The sequence below is a fragment of the Sminthopsis crassicaudata genome, chromosome 1 (genome assembly GCF_048593235.1).
Source record: "Sminthopsis crassicaudata isolate SCR6 chromosome 1, ASM4859323v1, whole genome shotgun sequence".
NCBI lineage: Eukaryota > Metazoa > Chordata > Mammalia > Dasyuromorphia > Dasyuridae > Sminthopsis > Sminthopsis crassicaudata.
Window position 1 is genome coordinate 142,343,645 of NC_133617.1, and position 19,406 is coordinate 142,363,050.

Consider the following 19,406-nt stretch of genomic DNA (forward strand, 5'->3'; position numbering starts at 1 on the left):
GAAAGAAAGAAAGAAAGAAAGAAAGAAAAGAAAGAAAGAAAGAAAGAAAGAAAGAAAGAAAGAAAGAAAGAAAGAAAGAAAGAAAGAAAGAAAGAAAGAAAGAAAGAAAGAAAGAAAGAAAGAAAGAAAGAAAGAAAGAAAGAAAGAAAGAAAGAAAGAAAGAAAATACATGCAGGTCCTGCCAATTAAAATAGACAATATTAATTACTTCATAACTATAAGAAGCATATTTTGGGTTCTTCATAATTTAAACAATATCACACTAATTTATTTACAAAGGGTGGAAAAAACTTTTTGACCTCTCTAGTGAAGTCAACTCTATGTGTCAATCTGACATATACCATGATGTACATATATTCTCTTATTGAGCATATGTGTCCAAAACATGATGGACAGTCTCTGAAGATCTGTCATGCCATATGATTTCTACACATTTCTGAATATTTGTTTTGGGGGAAATTCTATCACCAGATGGTACATAGAAAAATGGACTGGAAAACTAATCTTTTGGATGACTGAATAAGAATTCAAAGAAAATTCTATGAGATTAGAATAAGTCCACATTAAGCAAACAAAATTTAGTGAGAATAAATGGAAAAATTTCAACTTGGTTTGAAACAAAATATTGTCCAAGTGTAGGAGATAGAAATTTGGACAAAAAATAGTTCATGTAGAAGGAGATACAGAGGTTTAATTAGTTTTATACAGACCATCCTCAAACCCAAATCATTGTGACTCTTATTTATTGAGTAACAGTAGATGCCAGGTCAAATACCATTTGGTCTCTGTTTGGACTCTAAATGGCTGACAATGAATGTAAATAATAATTGCTTTCGTTTTGGGTAGAGAGGAAGAGGGAGAGGTGTCAGATAAAAGATGACATTCTCTGCTTCACTTTTTACCTATCAATCACTGATTGGGTAGGGCACAAATATGCCAAGTGAACATTTGGGTTGGATTCCCTAAATTTGAACATCACACATTTTTTTTTTTGAGCTATTTCACTTCTACTTTGCTCACAGAGTATAGCACAGCCCAATAAGGGCATGGTATACTGGACGGTCCTATACTAGTGCCTCCCATGTCACACTAGCAAGTTAAGAGAGAGCTTGAGTGTCATTGTATTGCTTTTCTGACCAGCATTCTGATCACTTGCCTTCTCTTGAGTTCTCTGTAAAACTGTCTTTTAAGCAAAAATATGTTTGGCATTCAAACACGGCCAATCCATCAGCTGCACTCTCTGCAGAAGAGTTAGAATGCTTGACAGTTTAGTTCAAAAAAGGACTCAGTGTCTGGATTTTATTCTGCCTGGTGATCTTCGGAATCTTAAGACAATTCAAAGAAAAGTGAATCAGTTTCCTGGCATAGCACTAGTAAGCTATCTAGCTGGTATACTATCCAGGTGTCATAGGCAAACACTAATGAGGTTAGCACAATGTTTGATAATCAAAATAATGCCTTTTCTCTCTCAGAAGAGTTTCCTTCAGAAACTCTCCAACACTGAGCTATCTCTGGCAATGAATACATCAACATTTTTATCAATGTGTACATCCCTGAAAAGTATACTGCCAAAATAAGTTAATTTATCCACAGTATTTAAAACTTCTCCGTTTGCTGTAACCAATAGCTCCACATATGCATGGTGCTGTCTAGTGGAATACCTATTTTCTTGGGTTAACTTTAGACCAAAATTAGCATTTCAGGTTTAGAGCCTCCATTAATTGTACCATAATTTGTCAATATGGTATTTGCTGCCCAACAACTCCAGAAGAAATGCCAGGAGAAGAAATGTCTATACACAATATTTGCCAATCTGTCCAAGGCCTTAAATACTATTAGTTGTGAGAATTTATGGAAAATTACATCAAAATTTGGTTACCCTGGAAACTAGATGCCTATCAGTTGGATAATGGCTGAATAAATTATGGTATATAAATGCTATGGAATATTATTGTTCTATAAGAAACAATCATCAGGTTAATTTTAGACAGGTCTGGAGAGACTTACATGAACTGATGCTAAGTGAAATAAGCAGAACCAGGAGGTAATTGTACACAGCAACAAGAAATTATACAACAATTAATTCTGAAGAACGTGACTCTTTCCAAAACTGAGATTAGTGATGCCAGTTCCAATGATCAGTGATGAAGAGAGCCATCTACACCCAGAGAGAGGATTATGATAACTGAATGTGGATCACAACATAACATTCTCACTCTTTTTGTTGTTCACTTTCATCGTTTTCTTACTTATTTACTTTTCTTTTTGATCTGATTTTTCTTGTGCAGCAAGTATAAATATGTTTACATTGGATTTAACATATATTGGATTGCTTGCCATTTAGGGGAGGGAAGGCGGGGAAAGAGGGGAAAATCTGAAACACAAGGCTACACAAGAGTCAATGTTGACAAATTATCTGTGCATATGTTTTGAAAATAAAATCTTTAAAAATTAAAAAATAATAATAATTTGATTACCTAGGGAATCAGTATCGTTCATCAACTTCATGACAACACACTAGCCCAGGTTCTGGATAATGGTCAATGCTTTTATGCATTCTCAGTCACCACTGGAATGAAACAATGCTTGTATGCTTGCCCCCATACTTTTTAGCATGATGTTTTTACTCAGGTTATCAAATGAGGATGAACACAGCAACAAGGTCAGCTATTGCACTAATGGTAAATTATTCAACTTTGAAAAGCCTACAAGCCAAGACTAAAGTGGAAGTGTTAGTACATGAGACTGAATTAATAAAAAATACTAATAGTATTATACTCTGCACTTATTAGACCATTACCTCTTAAGTAGTCTCTTTAGTTCTGAGTACCACATTTTTGAAGGGATACTATCAATCTGGAGTATTAAGACAAGGTTTTCAATATCAGTTAGTCATTATATATTTATTAAGTGCATACTATGTGTTGGTCACTTTGTGAAAGTCCTGAAGGTACAAAGAAAGATAAAGGATAGTCCCCAACTTCAAAAAGCAAATGGTGGAGGATAAGACATAAAAAGACATTGAAAGGGGTTCAGAGAGGTACTTATCACCAAGTTATGATGAAGACCTGCAGTATAGTAGAAAATTATGAAGTGGCTGTCCTGGGTACCTTCTTTAAATGGAAGAGCTATCTAATGCCTGCATTCTACCTTCTCCAATCAAAAGGAGGAACAGCCTACTGAAGTCAGGAAAGTAAATTAAGGAGGTATGCATTTTTTAACTGATATGGTCTTGCAGGAAGTTAAGTTGCTGAAGATTAATGAAGGACTAGAAAGCTGCTCAATGGGAAATGATGACAATGTTATGAGAGGACTGTATGTTTAAGGGAAAAAAAATTTAGGTGGGGATGGGGAAAAAGGAGGAATGTCCAAATATATGAAGGGCTCAACTTGTCGATGAGATAAAATAAATTATATAGCTGTAGGTAGCTATAATAGAAAGAGCAACCTCATGATAAGAGAGAGAAATATTCTAGAAATTATAGTTCAAATTTTAAAAAGTATTCTACATTACCAACAATTAGAAATATTCAACATAAAAAACTAAGATTCTATCTAATATACCCAATATTTGACAAAATGATCATTGCTAGAGAAACTAAGTTAACAAGATTACACTGACACATTTTTAGTATAGATGTGAATTAACTGACCTATAAATCTTGAAAAATGATTTTAAGCTATGCCAAACAATAAATCATATATATCACTGCACCCCAAGATACCAATACTGTGTGCTTATATCCCAAAGAGATGAGAAGAAAAGGATCCATAAGTATAAAAATGTCTACAGCAGTTTCTTTTATTGCAACAAAGAAATAAAATAGTATATGGAATGTCACTGTGCCCTAAGACATAATAATGATGATGATGATGATGACGATGACGACGATGACCAGCATTTATGTGGACATGTTATATGTGAGACACTGCTAAATACTTTACAAATATTTCATTTGATCAAAAGTAACAAAAGGAATGGTTTCAGAGACAAACTTATGAAGAACAGATGAATAGAACTAGAAAAACATTTTATACTATAACATTAGTATAAAGAGAAACTTTAGGGGGAAAAAAGAAAAAAAGAAAAACTTTGAAAGTCTTAAGAACTATGATCACCATAATGATCAACCATGGCAGGACTTCTTAAGCACTCATGATCCCTTTTCACCTGAGAAACTTTTACATGATTCCAGGTATACAGACATATAAAACAGGCATACAACTCAAATATTTACTGATAGTAAATCATAATTTCATGACTCCCACATTCAGTTAAAAAACCTCTTAATTGGGATTGAAAGCAACAGTTTAGGAAGCTGGGTTCTAGAGAACCAACAACAAAGTTTGCTATCCATCTCCTGTTAAGTCAAAGGGCATGCATGGTTTTATAGCCTTTTGGGCATAATTGATATCTTTTGATCATCTATCAAGAGGCAATAGCCTTCATCAGAGAAACTTGTGTTAAAATTCTATTCCCAATTAGCACTGCTACCTGTACTTCCCTCCTGTTTATTTCATCCTCCCTCTCCTTTTATCCTGACCCTCCTCCTCTGCCTCAATATAGTCTTTCTTCTATCACCTTCCCTCCTTCCCAGATAGTCTTCCTGTCCTACTTTCATGCAGAATAAGATAAATTTCTACACCCATAGTAAGTGTGTATATTATTTACTTTTTGAGTCTATTCTGAGTAGACCAAGTTTTACTTACTCCCCTCCCCTTCTTATTTCCCTCTCTATTGTAAAAGCTTTTACTTGCCACTTTTATGGAAGATAATTTACATCTTTCTATGTCTCCCTTTCCCATTTTCCCAGGACATTCCTCTTTCCTTAATTTTATTTTTTAGACATTATCACTTAATATTCAACTCACACCTGTGCCCTCTGTCTACATATATTTAATATATAATATATATATATATATATTTCTCTATATATGTATATGTAGAGGAAATATAATTTATATATATATACATATGAAACTGCCACAATAAGCTCTAATGAGTTAAAAGTATCATACAACCATGTAAGAATATAAACAGATAAATCTCATTAAATCCTATTTGACATTACTTTCCTATTTATCTCCTTATGCTTCTCCTGAATCCTCTATCTGCAAATTTGCAAATCAAATTATTTATTCAGCTCTGGTCTTTTCATTACAAATGCTTGAAAGTCTTCTATTTCATTGAAGATCCAACTTTGCCCCTAAAGAAGTATGCTCATTATTGCTACGTAATTCTTGGTTGCAATCCTAGCTCCATTGCTCCCCCAATTATCATATTCCAAGCCCTCTAATCCTTTAAAATAGAAACTGCTAAATCTTGTGCTATCCTGACTATGGCTCCACTATACTTGATTTTTTTCTTTCTGGAGCCTTGCAATATTTTCTCCTTGAGGTGGGAGTTCTGAAATTTGGCTATAATATTTCTGCGGGTTTTCATCTTGGGGTCTCTTTCAGGAGGTGATCAGTAGATTCTTTCAATTTTTATTTGACCCTCTGGTTCTAGAATAAAAGGACAAGTATTTTCTTGAAAATATCTTAAAAGATTACATCTAAACGCTTTCTCTCTCTCTCTCTCTCTCTCTCTCTCTCTCTCTCTCTCTCTGGATCATAACTTTCAGGTAGACCAATAATTTTCAGATGACTTCTTCTGGATTTATTTTTTTGATGAGATATTTGAAATTTTTTTCCCAATTTTTTTATTCTTTTGGTTTTGTTTTACTGTATCTTGATTTCTCATAAAGTCATTAGTTTGCTCAATTATTTAGGACATAAATTTTCTTGTATCAAATTCTACTCTTCATTTTTCAGTTCAGAAATCAACTATATTCCCTCTCATTATCATTGAATAGTAACTAACTGTTAACTGGTTAAAAAGAAGTAAAGCCTTATGTCTATTACACTAAAAATTTGATTTACAAATCATGAATATTTTTTTTCATGAATATAATTAGCAGCAGTATTAAGATCACAAATATTTCCAATGAACAAAGCTCACAAATTTATTATTTTAAAATTCACTGAACAGCTTAACTTTAATGATTATAATACTTCCTTTCTAGGAAACAGAAAAGAATGAAGTTACAAATGCTGAAGAAACTAAGTTTTAAAAAACCTACATATGAAGATAAAATGTATCAAGTTTGGTGGAAAAGAGTAAAGATTAATGACTTACCTCACTGTCTGGATTTTAGATATATATTATAAATGCATTCTACTATAAAAATGTACAGGTATAGTGTACTAGAAATAGACTTGAATATGACGTTAGTCATCAATATAAGATGCTATATGATCTTGTCAGAAATACTGTGTTTACCTGAAGTCTGGAAGATGTCAGTCATCAAAGTTTCATTCACAACTGAAGAGCCAATTCCTCCAGTATAAGACCAACTTTGATAAATTGCTTGTAGTAGTAGAGTTTGTGCTCTTGTTGCTTGAATAGTGAGATTGGGAAGTTCAAATATGCATTCATTTAGGGGAACCTGAGTTCGTTTGGTCCTGTGTAGAACGATAACAAAAATTAACTAAAATTAATCAATCAATAAACATTTATTAATTGCCTACTAAATAAATGTCAGATACTGGGCAATGTATTGGAAATACAAAAATGGACAAAAGACTGTCCTTCTCGAGGAGCTCACAATTTAATGGGGAGAAAGCATGCAAACAAAATACATACAAATCAAACTATACACTGGATAAACAGGAAATAAATAAAAGAGGAAAAACACTGAAATTAAAATGGGTAATGGAAGGTTTCCATTAGCAGGTAGGATTTTAGTTGGGCTATAAAGGAAGCCAGAGATATCAATAGTCCAAGTGGATGAAGAAGAGCATTAGAGCACTAACGGTAAGGGGAATCAGCCAGAGGGAGAAAAAAAAAAGAAAAGAAAAGAAAAAGAGCAGAGAGATGGAATATTTTTTTCAAGGACAGTATCACTGGATCAAAAAGAATGGAAAAAGAGAGGGGCTGGGTTAGTTAGGAAGGGCTTCCAAACAGAGCATTTTGTATTTGTTCCTGGTAGTTAACAGGAAGCCACTGGGGTTTACTGAGTACGGGAGTGGGGGAGGATGACATGATTGGACATTTGTTTAGCAAAATCATTGGTAATTTTGCAACAGTAAAAGTGGCAAGACTGAAGGCTCAGATGTCAGGGGTAAGAGAAAATAAGGAATACAAGATGACTCCTAAGTTGTGATACTAGGATTAGGTTACCCCCTACAATAACAAGAAAGGTGAAAATATCAGGAGTTAGAGGGGTATATGGGAGTGAAGTTAATGAGTTCTGTTTGTATGTAGTAAGTGGAAAAGTTGATATCTGAATTTAAAACCTGAGTACACACTTAAGTTTATAACAGACTATATCTATGATTTATTTTTTCTCAAGCATTTCACTTTGGTTACTGTCACTGCACTTACTATCTCTAATAGTTTTCCTATCCTATTCCCCTTTGCATTTCTTCTCCATAAGATCCACAAGAGAAAAGGAATGGGAAAGGAAAAAGTTTAAAATAAAGGCAAGTTTGTTATCTATATTACAGGTACTTCATAGAAGACAGTGGAAGTTCTGAGCAGTTTTAGAATAGGACACTGAGGGAGTTGTGGATGATAGGATTAATCCAACCCATAGATTTTTAGAAAACAGGCCAGGTATTCAGAATCACTGCATTAGAGTAGGATGGAGAGATTATTATGTTAATTAGTAATGAGCATTTAATATACTTTGGCTGTTTGATTAGTATTGCATGAAATCTATATGTTAACTTTAGAAGCACTTTTGATTTTTAAAATCGCATATCCGAGTCATGAGCAATGAACATTTCTCCAGCTATTTAAGTTAGCCTTTGTTTTCTTTTTTTCCCCTTTAAAGACCATTTTGTAATTGAATCAGCAGGTATTGGAAATGATTTGCTAAACTTTCAAAAATTTTATGTATTTTGTAGGTATTTTCTCTTTTTTACTACAACTTCAAGAATTTAGAAATGATACTGATTTTTGTAGATTTATTTTGTAGCCTATAATATTACTGAAGTTATTAATTTTTCTCTATTTTGTCAATTATCTAGAATTTACTAAATGAACCTTCATATCAGATATATCTCTTCTTTAATAGTTGCAGATCTTCTTTATTTATCTTTATGCCTTTAATTCCTTTATTCCAATTGCTAACATTTCCAAAATTTTTTAGCAAATAATAGCAAGGAAAGGGAACATGTCTGTTTTATTTCAGGGAATAAGAGGAAAATGAATAAGTGCCTACTAATTTCCAGGCACTATGCTAAGTACTTTTTACAAATATTATTTCTTTTCATTTTATTATTTATGAGAAAAGTATTTCTTCTCTCTAGTATTTCTAGTATTTCTTCACTACATATAATGCTACTTTTTAGTTTTAGATAGCAATACATATAACTAAAAGTCATTCCTCAATGGACAGATGAACAATAGAACATTTCTTTAAAAAATTAAAATAAAAAAAAGGATTGCAAACTAATATACTTTTGATAAAGCTATAAAGTAATCCAAACATTCCAGAGAACAATTTGTAATTATGCAAATCAAGTGACTAAAATGTCTATTCCCTTTGAGAAATTTCATTAGTGGGATTATGCCCATGGAGGTCACTGACAAAATGTACATTGAAATATTCAGAGTATCTCTGTGGGAGCAAAGAAAGAGAAACAATGAATGACTGTTTTTGTCTTTTTTTGTATCTCCAAGACTTAGAACAGTACCTGACATATAATAAATGCTTGTTGATTTCACATGATTTATCTTTATACAATATATAATGTAAATAAAATATACACAAAACAAATGAAATTGAATATAATAGAAATATAATGACTATGTCCCAACAGAGCTATGAGAATATACCTCTCATCAATCTTTACAGAGGATCTTTACAAGATTTTTTTTCTGTATGTTGATGATCTTTACTGAATTTCCTTGTCATTTCTTTTTTTTTTCCATTGTTATAAGTAATGGGAAACAGGAAAGAAGGAAATAAAGGAGCAGTAATGTTAAAAGGCATCAATAACAACACATTTAAGGTAATAGTAATTTAAAATTTATATTATCAAAAAAAAATTTTATATAATTTTGAGGTTCACAAAAATTAGGTCATACACCCCCACACACACACGCATACACACACACATATATGTATATAAGCCATAAATACAGGTAATATATCATTATATGGTATGATATACATCTATCTATACTTATGTGATACATAGATATACATATAACATAAATACATACATAAATCAATTGACACTCCTAAAGGGAGGTGCTATTATTATCATCCCTGTTTTAAAAATGAGGACGCTGAAACTGATAAAAGCTAAGTAGTATTCCCAAGATCATACAGGTAGTAAATGATAGAAGAAATTATAGAAATAAATGATAGAAATGGTATTTGAGCCCAGGTATTCTGTCTTTGATTCCAGTGCTTCTATTGCACATGCATTAATTTTCCAACTTACAAAGAACAAAAGAGAGGCTGTATGGACTGTGACAGACACCGTACAGGAGAATACCATCTGGTAGGTACATAATATACGTTTTTTTTTTTCATCTACTACCTTCTAAATAAGTACACCCAGTACAATAGCTATAGTGCATACTTGATAAACATTTAATGGATGGATGAATGAAATATACTAAAATTCTCCAAAGAGTTCAAATCAAGAGAAGATAAGAAAAAAACATAAATTCAGGTAAGACATTAGTGCCCTGGAGAACAATTTCAGTGTAGAGATGGGGACAGTCAAACTGAGGAATTGATGGAGAGAGTAAGACATGAATTGTATACAAAAGCAGAGTTGGGTAAGAAAAGAAGGGGAACTGAAATGGGAGAGAAGAACTCATTGGACTTAAAATGACTATTAACAAAGCCTTCACATCATTAACAGAAACTGCATAAGCTTTCTCTCAGAGTGATCTATTTATTGTGCCCATTGTACTCTTTCATTTATATTACATATGAAGCAGGCCCACATCAGGAATTTATACGTCAAACTTATTATTTCTGGACATTCAAGATTCATTAAATCATTTATTTTCCTTTCCATTTTTATTGTTTTTTTAAACAGACTTTGGGGGGGGGGGCTATCTAAATTTAAATAATTCCATTATCAAATACTTGATAACCCACGAATATTGGGAATGCAACACATTACCAATAGAAGATAATTTCTAAATTCATCAGAAAAGGTCTGTTTTTGCTCTTGCATGGTACAGAATGGGGCTACTCCAGGCACAGAATTAGGCAGGCAGTGAGAGCATGGAAAACAGCTCATGCTGAGCAGACCAGATGGGGATGGGGTATGGTATCTCTGCTGGCAGAATATCTGCTGGGAGAACTCTACCACAGTATTAACTATTCAGCCCTGGCAGCAAGCCAGTAGATGAGAAGAGAAGCTATAAACACGAGGGATAAACATTATAACCCCAAAATGCTAGAATCTCTCAGGACCTGGCCACACCCATCCAGCAATGGGAAGAACTCAGCAGGATCTCAGCTTGCAACCACTAATCCCAGTGCAGCTACTGTTGTCCCACTGCCTCTTCACTGCTACTTCCTGTTCTTCCTGTTGTCTGTAGAAATAGCTTGGAAATCCCTACTACCCCATAAGCATTCTTTAACTTTTTTTGTTGTTGTTTGTTTGGTTTTTTTCTTTTTAATGAATAAAAAGGCAAAGCCTGCTCTAATTATACATAGCTTTTACACTGAAAGAAAGCAGATTTCAAACCCTGAGGAGACTAAAAAATAGTTTGTCTCTAGATGAAACCCCAAAAAGGGGATATGATTTGCTCCCCACCACATGAGGCTCTCATAGAAGAAAATTTAAAAGGTTCTTAAAAGAGAGCTAGAAGCAAAATGGGGAAAGGAAAGTGAAGCTTTGCAAGAGGGTCTGGATAAGGCATATAACTCATTAAAAGAGAGAGTGGAAAAAGAAAACAACTCCCTAAAAAACAGAATTTGTGAACTGGAAAAAGAAAATAACTCCTTAAAAAATAAAATTGGCGAAATGTAAAAAAATTCCATAGAACAAAACAACTAATTTAAAAACTCAATTGGACAAATACAAAAAGAAATTTTAAAAGTAAATAAGGAAAATAATTCATTAAAAATCAGAATGGAACAAATGGATATGAATGACTCAAGGAGACACCAAGAATCAGTCAAGCAAAACCAAAAAAAATGAAGAAATAGAAAAAAATGATTAAATACCTACTTGGGAAAACAACAAACATAGAAAATAGATCTAGGAGAGATAATCTAAGGATTACTGGACTCCCTGAAAATCATAATGAGAAAAAGAGCCAAGACACTATTTTTAAGGAAATCATCAAAGAGAACTGCCCAGATATTATAGAATCAGAAGGTAAAATAGCCATTGAAAGAATTCATCAATCACCTACTGAAAGAGATCCCAAAATCAAAACTCCAAGAAATATTATATTTACATTCCAGAATTATGAGTCCAAGGAAAAAATGCTACAAGCAACCAGAAAAAAAAATAATTCAAATACCGAGGAGCCACAGTAAGGATTTAGCAGCGTCCACATGAAAGGATCGAAGGGCCTGGAATCTGATATTCTGAAAGTCAAAGGAACTTGGTATGCAGCCAAGAATAGCATACACAGCCAAATTGAGCATTTTCTTCCAGGGAAGAAGATGGACATTCAATGAAATAGGTGAATTCCATTTACTTCCGACGAAAAAACCAGAGCTAAACAAAAAGTTTGACCTTCAAATATAGAACTCGAGAGAAGCATAAAAAGATAAAAAGAACTCTTGAGAAATGTATTTCTGTTATGGGAATACATAAAGAGTACTTAATGTTATAATGTAAAAAAGGATCTAGAAGTAGAAAGGAAGTTGTACCAGAAAAAGGGAAAAGTGGAGGAACTACCTCTCAGAAAGAGATAAGGAAATCTATTATAGCTGAGGGAAAGAAAAGACTGGGATGAACATAGTGTGAATTTTACTTTCGTCAGATTTGACTCAAAGACAAAATATTAGATATATTCAGTTTACAGAAAAATTTCTCCCACCTCATCGAAAAGTGGGAGAAGAAAAGCAAAAAGGGAAAGGGTAGGTGAAATAGAAGAGAATATAAAAATAGTAAGAGAAAGGTTTAACAAAAGAGGAGGGATTCTAAGGGGGAGGAAGGGCTGTGTGAGGCAAGTGGTACTCATAAGTTTAATACTGGGGAGGTGGGTAAAGGAGAAAGGAAAGAGAAAAGCATCATGAGGGATAACAAGATGGCAGGAAATTGGCTAACATGATGGGAAAAGATAATGACGAATGCATTATTGGTGGAGTTGTGAATGGATCCAACCATTATGGAGAGCAATTTGGAACTACACTCAAAAAGTTATCAAACTGTGCATATCCTTTGATCCAGCAGTATTACTACTGGGCTTATATTCCAAAGAGTATTAAAGAAGGAAAAGGGACCTGTATGTGCAAAAACGTTTGTGGCAGCCCTTTTCATAGTGGCTAGAAACTGGAAATTGAATGAATGCCCATCAATTGGAAAATGGTTGAGTAAATTATGGCATATGAATGTTATGAAGTATTATTGTTCTGTAAGAAATGACCAGCAGAATGAATACAAAGAGGCTTGGAGAGACTTACATGAACTGATGCTAAGTGAAATGAACAGAGCCAGGAGATCATTATAAATGGCAACAACAATACCATATGATAATCAATTCTGATCAACATGGCTCTCTTCAACAATGAGAGGATCCAAATCCGTTCCAAGTGATCAGTAATAAATACAACCAGCTACACTCAGTGAAAAAACACTGGGAAATGAGCGTGGACCACAACATAGCATTTCCACTCTTTGTTATTGTTTACTTGCATTTTTGTTTTTCTTCTCAGGTTATTTTTACCTGCTTTCTAAATCGGATTTTTCTTGTGCAGCAAGATAACGGTATAAATGTGTGTGTGTGTGTGTGTGTGTGTGTGTGTGTGTGTGTGTGTGTGTGTGTAGCATTTAACATATACTTTAACATACTTAACATGTATGAGACTAGCTGCCATCTAAGGGAGGGGGTGGAGGGAAGGAGAGGAAAAGTTGGAACAGAAGTTTTTGCAAGGGTCAATGTTGAAAAATTACTGATGCATATGTTTTGTCAATAAAAAGCTATTTTAAAAAAAGAGTTACAGAATGGAAAAGGATGAATCAATTGAGTTATAGAAATAGTTATAAAGCTTTATTTCTAATGTGAAAATTTACTATATATTTGATTTGTTCAGATACAATTCTGATTTGACTTTAAGATAATATAATTCTCATAAAAAGGTTCCCTAATCAATTATAACGTTGCACTGAGTATACTCCATCTATTTTTAAATCATTTGAATAACAAGAAAAAATTAGTCATTTTTCCTTTTTATAATTATTTTAATGTAGAGTTTAAAAAGTAATTCCCTTTACACTTTATGCATAAAATCAGAATACTAAAAAGGATGAACTTATTAAAATCTATGTGAAACAAATGTCTCTTAAAAGGCAATTTACAATTGGCCATATGTAAAAGTACATTTTATAATACTTCATTACGATGATGATTGTGTGGCCAAATATTTTATTTTAAAACAATCTGAAAATGGATGTTTGCTACCATACTGCACTTGTTGATACAATAAAAGTTGTCAAATGTTCATGAACCATATTTAGCTAACTTCAAATGAGAAACAATGAATAAATATATATACACACATACATGTAACACAAAAACTACTGCCAATATTTAGTTACATGGTACTTTGAGATTTCAGACATGTATGGACGTGGAGACTTTCAAGGTATCAAACATTTTTTAAAATAATTTCATATATATTTGGCAGAAAATTACACTATAACTGATATTAAAAATTAACATTTTAAAAACCTACTAATCCATATGCAAACCAAAAGCAATTTTTTAAAATATGACTAAAACTGCCTTGTTAAAGGTACACAGAAAAAAAGAGTTAAAATTATTCATATCACAAATATTTATTTCCAATGTCCAGAGCCAAAATTTAGGTCTGAACATATGTTCATTTAACAGAACAGGTTAAAAAACTATCAATTCAAACATTATACTCTAGAGTAAAATAAATCCTAATGTAACTAGCGGGATAAACAACTCATTAAAACTAAATTTGGACAAACTCCAGGATAAATTTAAGGAAACTTAAAAGAGTTAGTTGGTCCTTATAAGTAATGGCAAAAGCTGAAAATTAATCTTCCTTAATTAAGTGATTCTTTAAAATATTGTTTAAACTTGGTGTTACAACAAAATATAATATCAACTTGTTTATATCACAGGATAAATCTGGCATATTTTTAAAGAAATAATTTTCTACTCTGTTTCAAAATAAAACAAAACACAAAGTAGAATAGAACTTGTATGTTCCAAGCAAAGGAACTGATTTAACCAATCCATTCACATTCACAAAAGTGTCATGAAACTTTGCAGTGTACAGACTTTAGGAACAGCAACCCATTCTTTTAAAATCAACACCTCATAGTGTGTGAAAGAATATACTCCCAAACAGCTGGCTCCAAAAGTTTACATAGAGTCCCCAAATGCAAGGTTCAAAACTGCAAAAATGTTCCAAAAATGTAATTTTTGTTATTACTCATATCCTGGTACAGTAAAATAAGATTAGTTCATTTTTTCCCAAGAAAAAGGGGAAAAAAATGAATAACCTGCTACTAGAATTTCCCCAACCTACTAAAATAACAAATGTATTTTATAAAGTTAGGAAATTTTAGATTTATTTCTGCATTCATTATCAACATATGTGTGGTAAATATTTGTAAATATAATTTATATTATATTTTTAAAATATCTTTAAAATTTTTTTCTAAAAACAATTTATGTGACTTACAGAGTGAAACATGGAAAATGAGGTAAGACCTGTTAAATCAACAAAAAAGAAGCTTTTTTGTGAATTAATACAGTTTAGTCAATTTTGAATCATAGGTTTTCCAAATGAGCTTACAAATGATTATCTACACAGGACACACATGTCCTAAGAATAATCTATTTTAGCAGGCATCAATGTACTAGGATCTTAAAAGGATCACATTTCAATACTATGATCATTGCTATATATAATACATATGGCTAGATGATGTGGATACATAGCACTAGGCCTAGAGCCAGAAAAATAGAACTGAAATCCAGCCTCAAAAATTACCTGTGAGATCCTGGGCAAACACACTGTTTGTCTCAGAATGTCATCTATAAAATGGGGTTAATAAAAGCACTTAACTCCAGGACTATTGTGTGGGAAAATAATTGTTTAAAACAGGATTTAGCACACAAAGCTACATAAATGTTCATTATTATTGAGATGGTGGTGGTGATGACTGGAGGAAATGGACTCAGAGAATAATGGACTTAGAAGAAAATTTAAAGATCAGTTTATCTAGTCCAATCTGCTTACTTAACATGTGCCAATTATGGCACAAAGGCATAGTCATTTGAGAACAGACAAAGCTTCCATTCACATCCTGGATTGAAGTTGATTAAAATCAACATATTTAATTAAAACCTATTTTTGCATGTTAATGTGCCAGGGAAAGCACTTCCACTATTTCAAGATTCAAGGGTATATGCTCTAATTTCAGTGTACTAACCTTTAGCGATCAGCAAGGAGATGTGATTGTCTCAAAGCAGTTATTTACAAAAACAGCGTAGTAAAAATGGTGACAGCAAAAATATCTCACCATTGTCTTCGCAAACCTCCCAGAAATATACACAACAAGTATATACTGGACACAATGTTAGAGTACAATGTTAGTAAGGGAAATAATATGGAACATATATGGCCAAAGCAACTCACAAATGCAGTACAGTAAGTCTTCCCTGAATTTTTCTTTTTTCTCAGGAGCTTCAACTCTCCACTGCCAGGGCTACTTCTATCTAGAGTGAATTACCAGCTCTCTTCTTTGCTGCCAGTGGTCATACTGTTTCCTTCCTCAAGTGACCACTTCTTTCTGTGTGTGTGTACCTAGCTGGACAATATGTGCCTGTTTCTTCATTTATAACCTGTAACAATCTTAAACTAATTCTTCCATTGTTTGATAAAGTTGTTCTGAGAGAGTTGCTCAGTTCCTATGTTCCTAGAGATGGGGAAGAGAGAAAAATCCACTTCTCTTCCTCCTACAACAATTTCTGTAATTTTTAATGGCCCCTACTAAAGGGCCAGGTTTGTCCTCACACACCATAACTGCTGTACTTGGTAAGAGTCACCCAAAGATGTAGTCAATTATGATTTATTCAATGGCTTTCTCCCTTCTGACTCAGAGACTTTCCTATTTCGTAATATTTCAAGTGATAAAAGGGTGTTAACACATTCACACCTCATTATCCATGATAATCTGTGACTACATCAATTCAGCTAGCCAGGAGAGAGGAAAGGCTGTCCTTAGGTAGTAAGAATACAAAGACAAAAATGAAACCTTCCCTGAATCTAGGGAGCTCACTTGCAGGCAAATTTGAGGAAGATGGGAACATTTACAACTCGGAGCATAAGAAACTGCATTGTAGTGAACATGGTATGTGAAGGAAGTTGAGAAAGTTAAAAATTTTAAGAGGTAGAGGTAATACAACGCATATGTATATTCCAGGTATGGGAGTAGGAGATCTTCATGAAGACTATATCAACACATGCTGAAAAGAGGGAAAATAAGGAGTGCAGGGAAAATAGGAAGTCAGTTGAGCTAAAATGTAGAGGTCACAGAATCATAGGATAAGTCCTTGAAGGTACTTTAGATTCTGAGTCCAAACCCTTCATTTTACAGATAAAGAAAATAAAGAATTCAGGGTTAAATTATGTGCCCTGGATCTCACAGTTATAAGGGAATATGTAGAGAGCCAGAACACTGAAGAAGTATACTTGAAAGAAGTATACTTGAAACAAGGTGTTAACTCAGAGGAATTGATGAGTTGATTATTATCTAGTTTATATATATAGTTAGTACTCAGCATGATGATGTAATAGTTCTCTAGTTCACACATCTGCAGTATGCTATAATGATGTAATTGTAATATAAGAACTATCAGGCAGAAGTCAGACTGGCAGACTGCTGGAGGAGACTGGGTCAGACTATGACAGACATGGACTATATAAGAGACAATAAAGACTTTGGATTCTATTCTTGTCCATTCTCGTGGTGTCTATCCTGCCGAGACCAAGCCCCTTCCTGGATGACCTGCAGAAAGCTAGCCCGGACATTACAGCAATATATAAACTTGGATTTTCCTGATTCTAATCCAGTACCTTCAAATCACTGAGAGGCCTCTATGAACCCAAAGAGACTTCCTAAATTCAGAGGAACAAAATGTCAGTTGTGATATCATACCCAAGTTCCACTATCTAGGTTCAAATATTTTTCTCCTATACCATTATTTCTATTTTTTAGAAAGTAAAGTGAAGTCTTTTATAAAGGCCAGCCAAAGGAGTTTATGTTTTATATTAGAAATAATAGGGAGAAAATTTTTATGCAAAGTAATGTCACAATAAGATCTATCTTTTATGAAAATTAACTGAGCAGCTTTTCTTCATTAACTTTAATTAATAGTGCTATCCTCCCCCCCCCACATCTTCTACCCTACTCCCAGCCACGATAGCAAGTAAAGGGACTCACCTGAGTTCTCCCCCAGATCCCTCCAAATATCTTTAAATAATGACTCCAAATAAATTTTAGAGCATCAGAACCCACAAAAAAAAATGGAGTGGAACAATTTTCCAACCTAAGGCAACCTCCTAGAAGTTTAGCAGAACAGGTCTCTTACAAGGATGGGTCTAGAGTGCAATCTTATTTGCACAGGCCATACCAGCACAACCCAGGACTCCAAGAAACCAAAAAGTGGCAGAGATATCCAGACTTCTTAACCCACAGAAGCCCAAGCAATTCAGCAAGCAAGGTTTGGTGTATTAGAAATCCCAGCCCAGGATTGAGTTTAGGGAGCCACTGAATCAACAGTGGTGGCAGCAGCATTGACTGCTGCAGGGACAGAAGCAGCTATGGCTTACAGAGATCTCAACACACAGCAGGGAGCAGGAGAGCAGACTACAGATCAGAGGGAAATTGCAGGAGGTCTCTTTGCTGGCTGTGTAGCAGGGCTGGCTCTGTGGCAGGACTCTGTTGCTTTACCATGCTCAGATCTGGGTTCCTAGAAAGATTTCTAAAAAAGCCCTCTGGACAAAACCCTTGAAAACTTGAGACATTGCACCCTCCACCCTGGAAACAGATTCCTACTTTAATATAGAGTTAAAAGCCAAATAACAGACTGGGAAAATGAGTAAACAACAGAAAAAGATTCTAACCACAGAAAGTTACTATGGTGACAAGGAAGATCAGTCAAAGTCAAAGCTCTTACATATAAAGCATCTAAGAAAAAATAAGAATTGTTCTCAGGTTATGAAAGAGCTCAAAAGAAATCTTGAAAATCAAGTACAGAGATAGAAAAAAAAATTGGGGAGAAAAATAAGAGTGATGCAAAAAAGGAAATACAAAAAACTAATGAGAAGAATGTCTTAAAAATCAAAATTGGTAAAATGGGAAAAGAAGTACAAAAGCTCACTAAGGAAAATAATTCCTTAAAATTAGAATTCAGCAAATGGACACTAATGACGGTAAGAAATCGAGATACAGTAAAACAAATTCAAAAGAATGAAAATAAGAAAAAAAAATGTGAAATAGTGCTACCTTAATTTATATAATCTATCATATTAGCTATAAAAAGGGGCAGATTTCTTAAAAGCAAAGTTTTGCTCTTTTGTTTTTGTTCCTCCCAGTAATTTACATACAATAATAAATATTTTTAACTAAATCTAATTAGGCTCTAAGTCAAAAGGCCTAGATTTAGACCCTCTGGTACTACATGTATAATAAAGAACTAAGTTTCCACAGATTTACAAAAAACAGTCAGAGAAAAGCACCTGGAGCCAAGAGATGGAATGTCTTATTCATGGAATATCCAGGAGGCTAGTGTTATGAGACTGAAGATATGTGTCATGGAATAAAGAATAAGAATAGTGTAAAGATAGGTGAGAGCTACATTTTGAAAAGCATTTTGTTTTTGCCCCTGGAAACAAAGTAAGCTACTGCAATTTACTGAGTAAAGGGATGATATGATCAGACTTGTATTTAGGAAAATCACTTTAGTGGCTGCATATGGGATATATTGGAGTGAGGAGAGACAGATTTGAGACAATCAGACCCACTAAAAAGATTATTGCAATAATCCGTCAGAAGAATTCCAGAATACATCACTAAAATCAGGTTGATTTGTTTTTTTCTAGTCACAGTCCTCCTTTTCTTGACAAGATGATTAAAAGATCCAAAACTGCCCTATAGTTTAA

General features: G+C 33.6%; 1 protein-coding gene across 11 annotated transcripts in view; it reads right to left on the reverse strand.

Annotated features, from left to right (window-relative positions):
• The window catches only part of VPS13B (vacuolar protein sorting 13 homolog B), a 973,300-nt gene that overhangs the window by 833,508 nt on the left and 120,386 nt on the right, over nucleotides 1–19,406 (reverse strand). For 10 of the 11 annotated variants that reach the window (XR_012482416.1, XR_012482414.1, XM_074268391.1 and 7 more), the window contains exon 16: nucleotides 6,323–6,504. Coding sequence is in view for 9 of the 11 variants with exons in the window: in XM_074268391.1 (XP_074124492.1) it covers nucleotides 6,323–6,504 (182 nt within the window). In the remaining 2 variants the exon portion in view is untranslated. Of the gene's footprint in view, nucleotides 1–6,322; nucleotides 6,505–19,406 lie in introns of those variants that run through there. The other variant, XM_074268452.1, reaches the window with a different exon arrangement.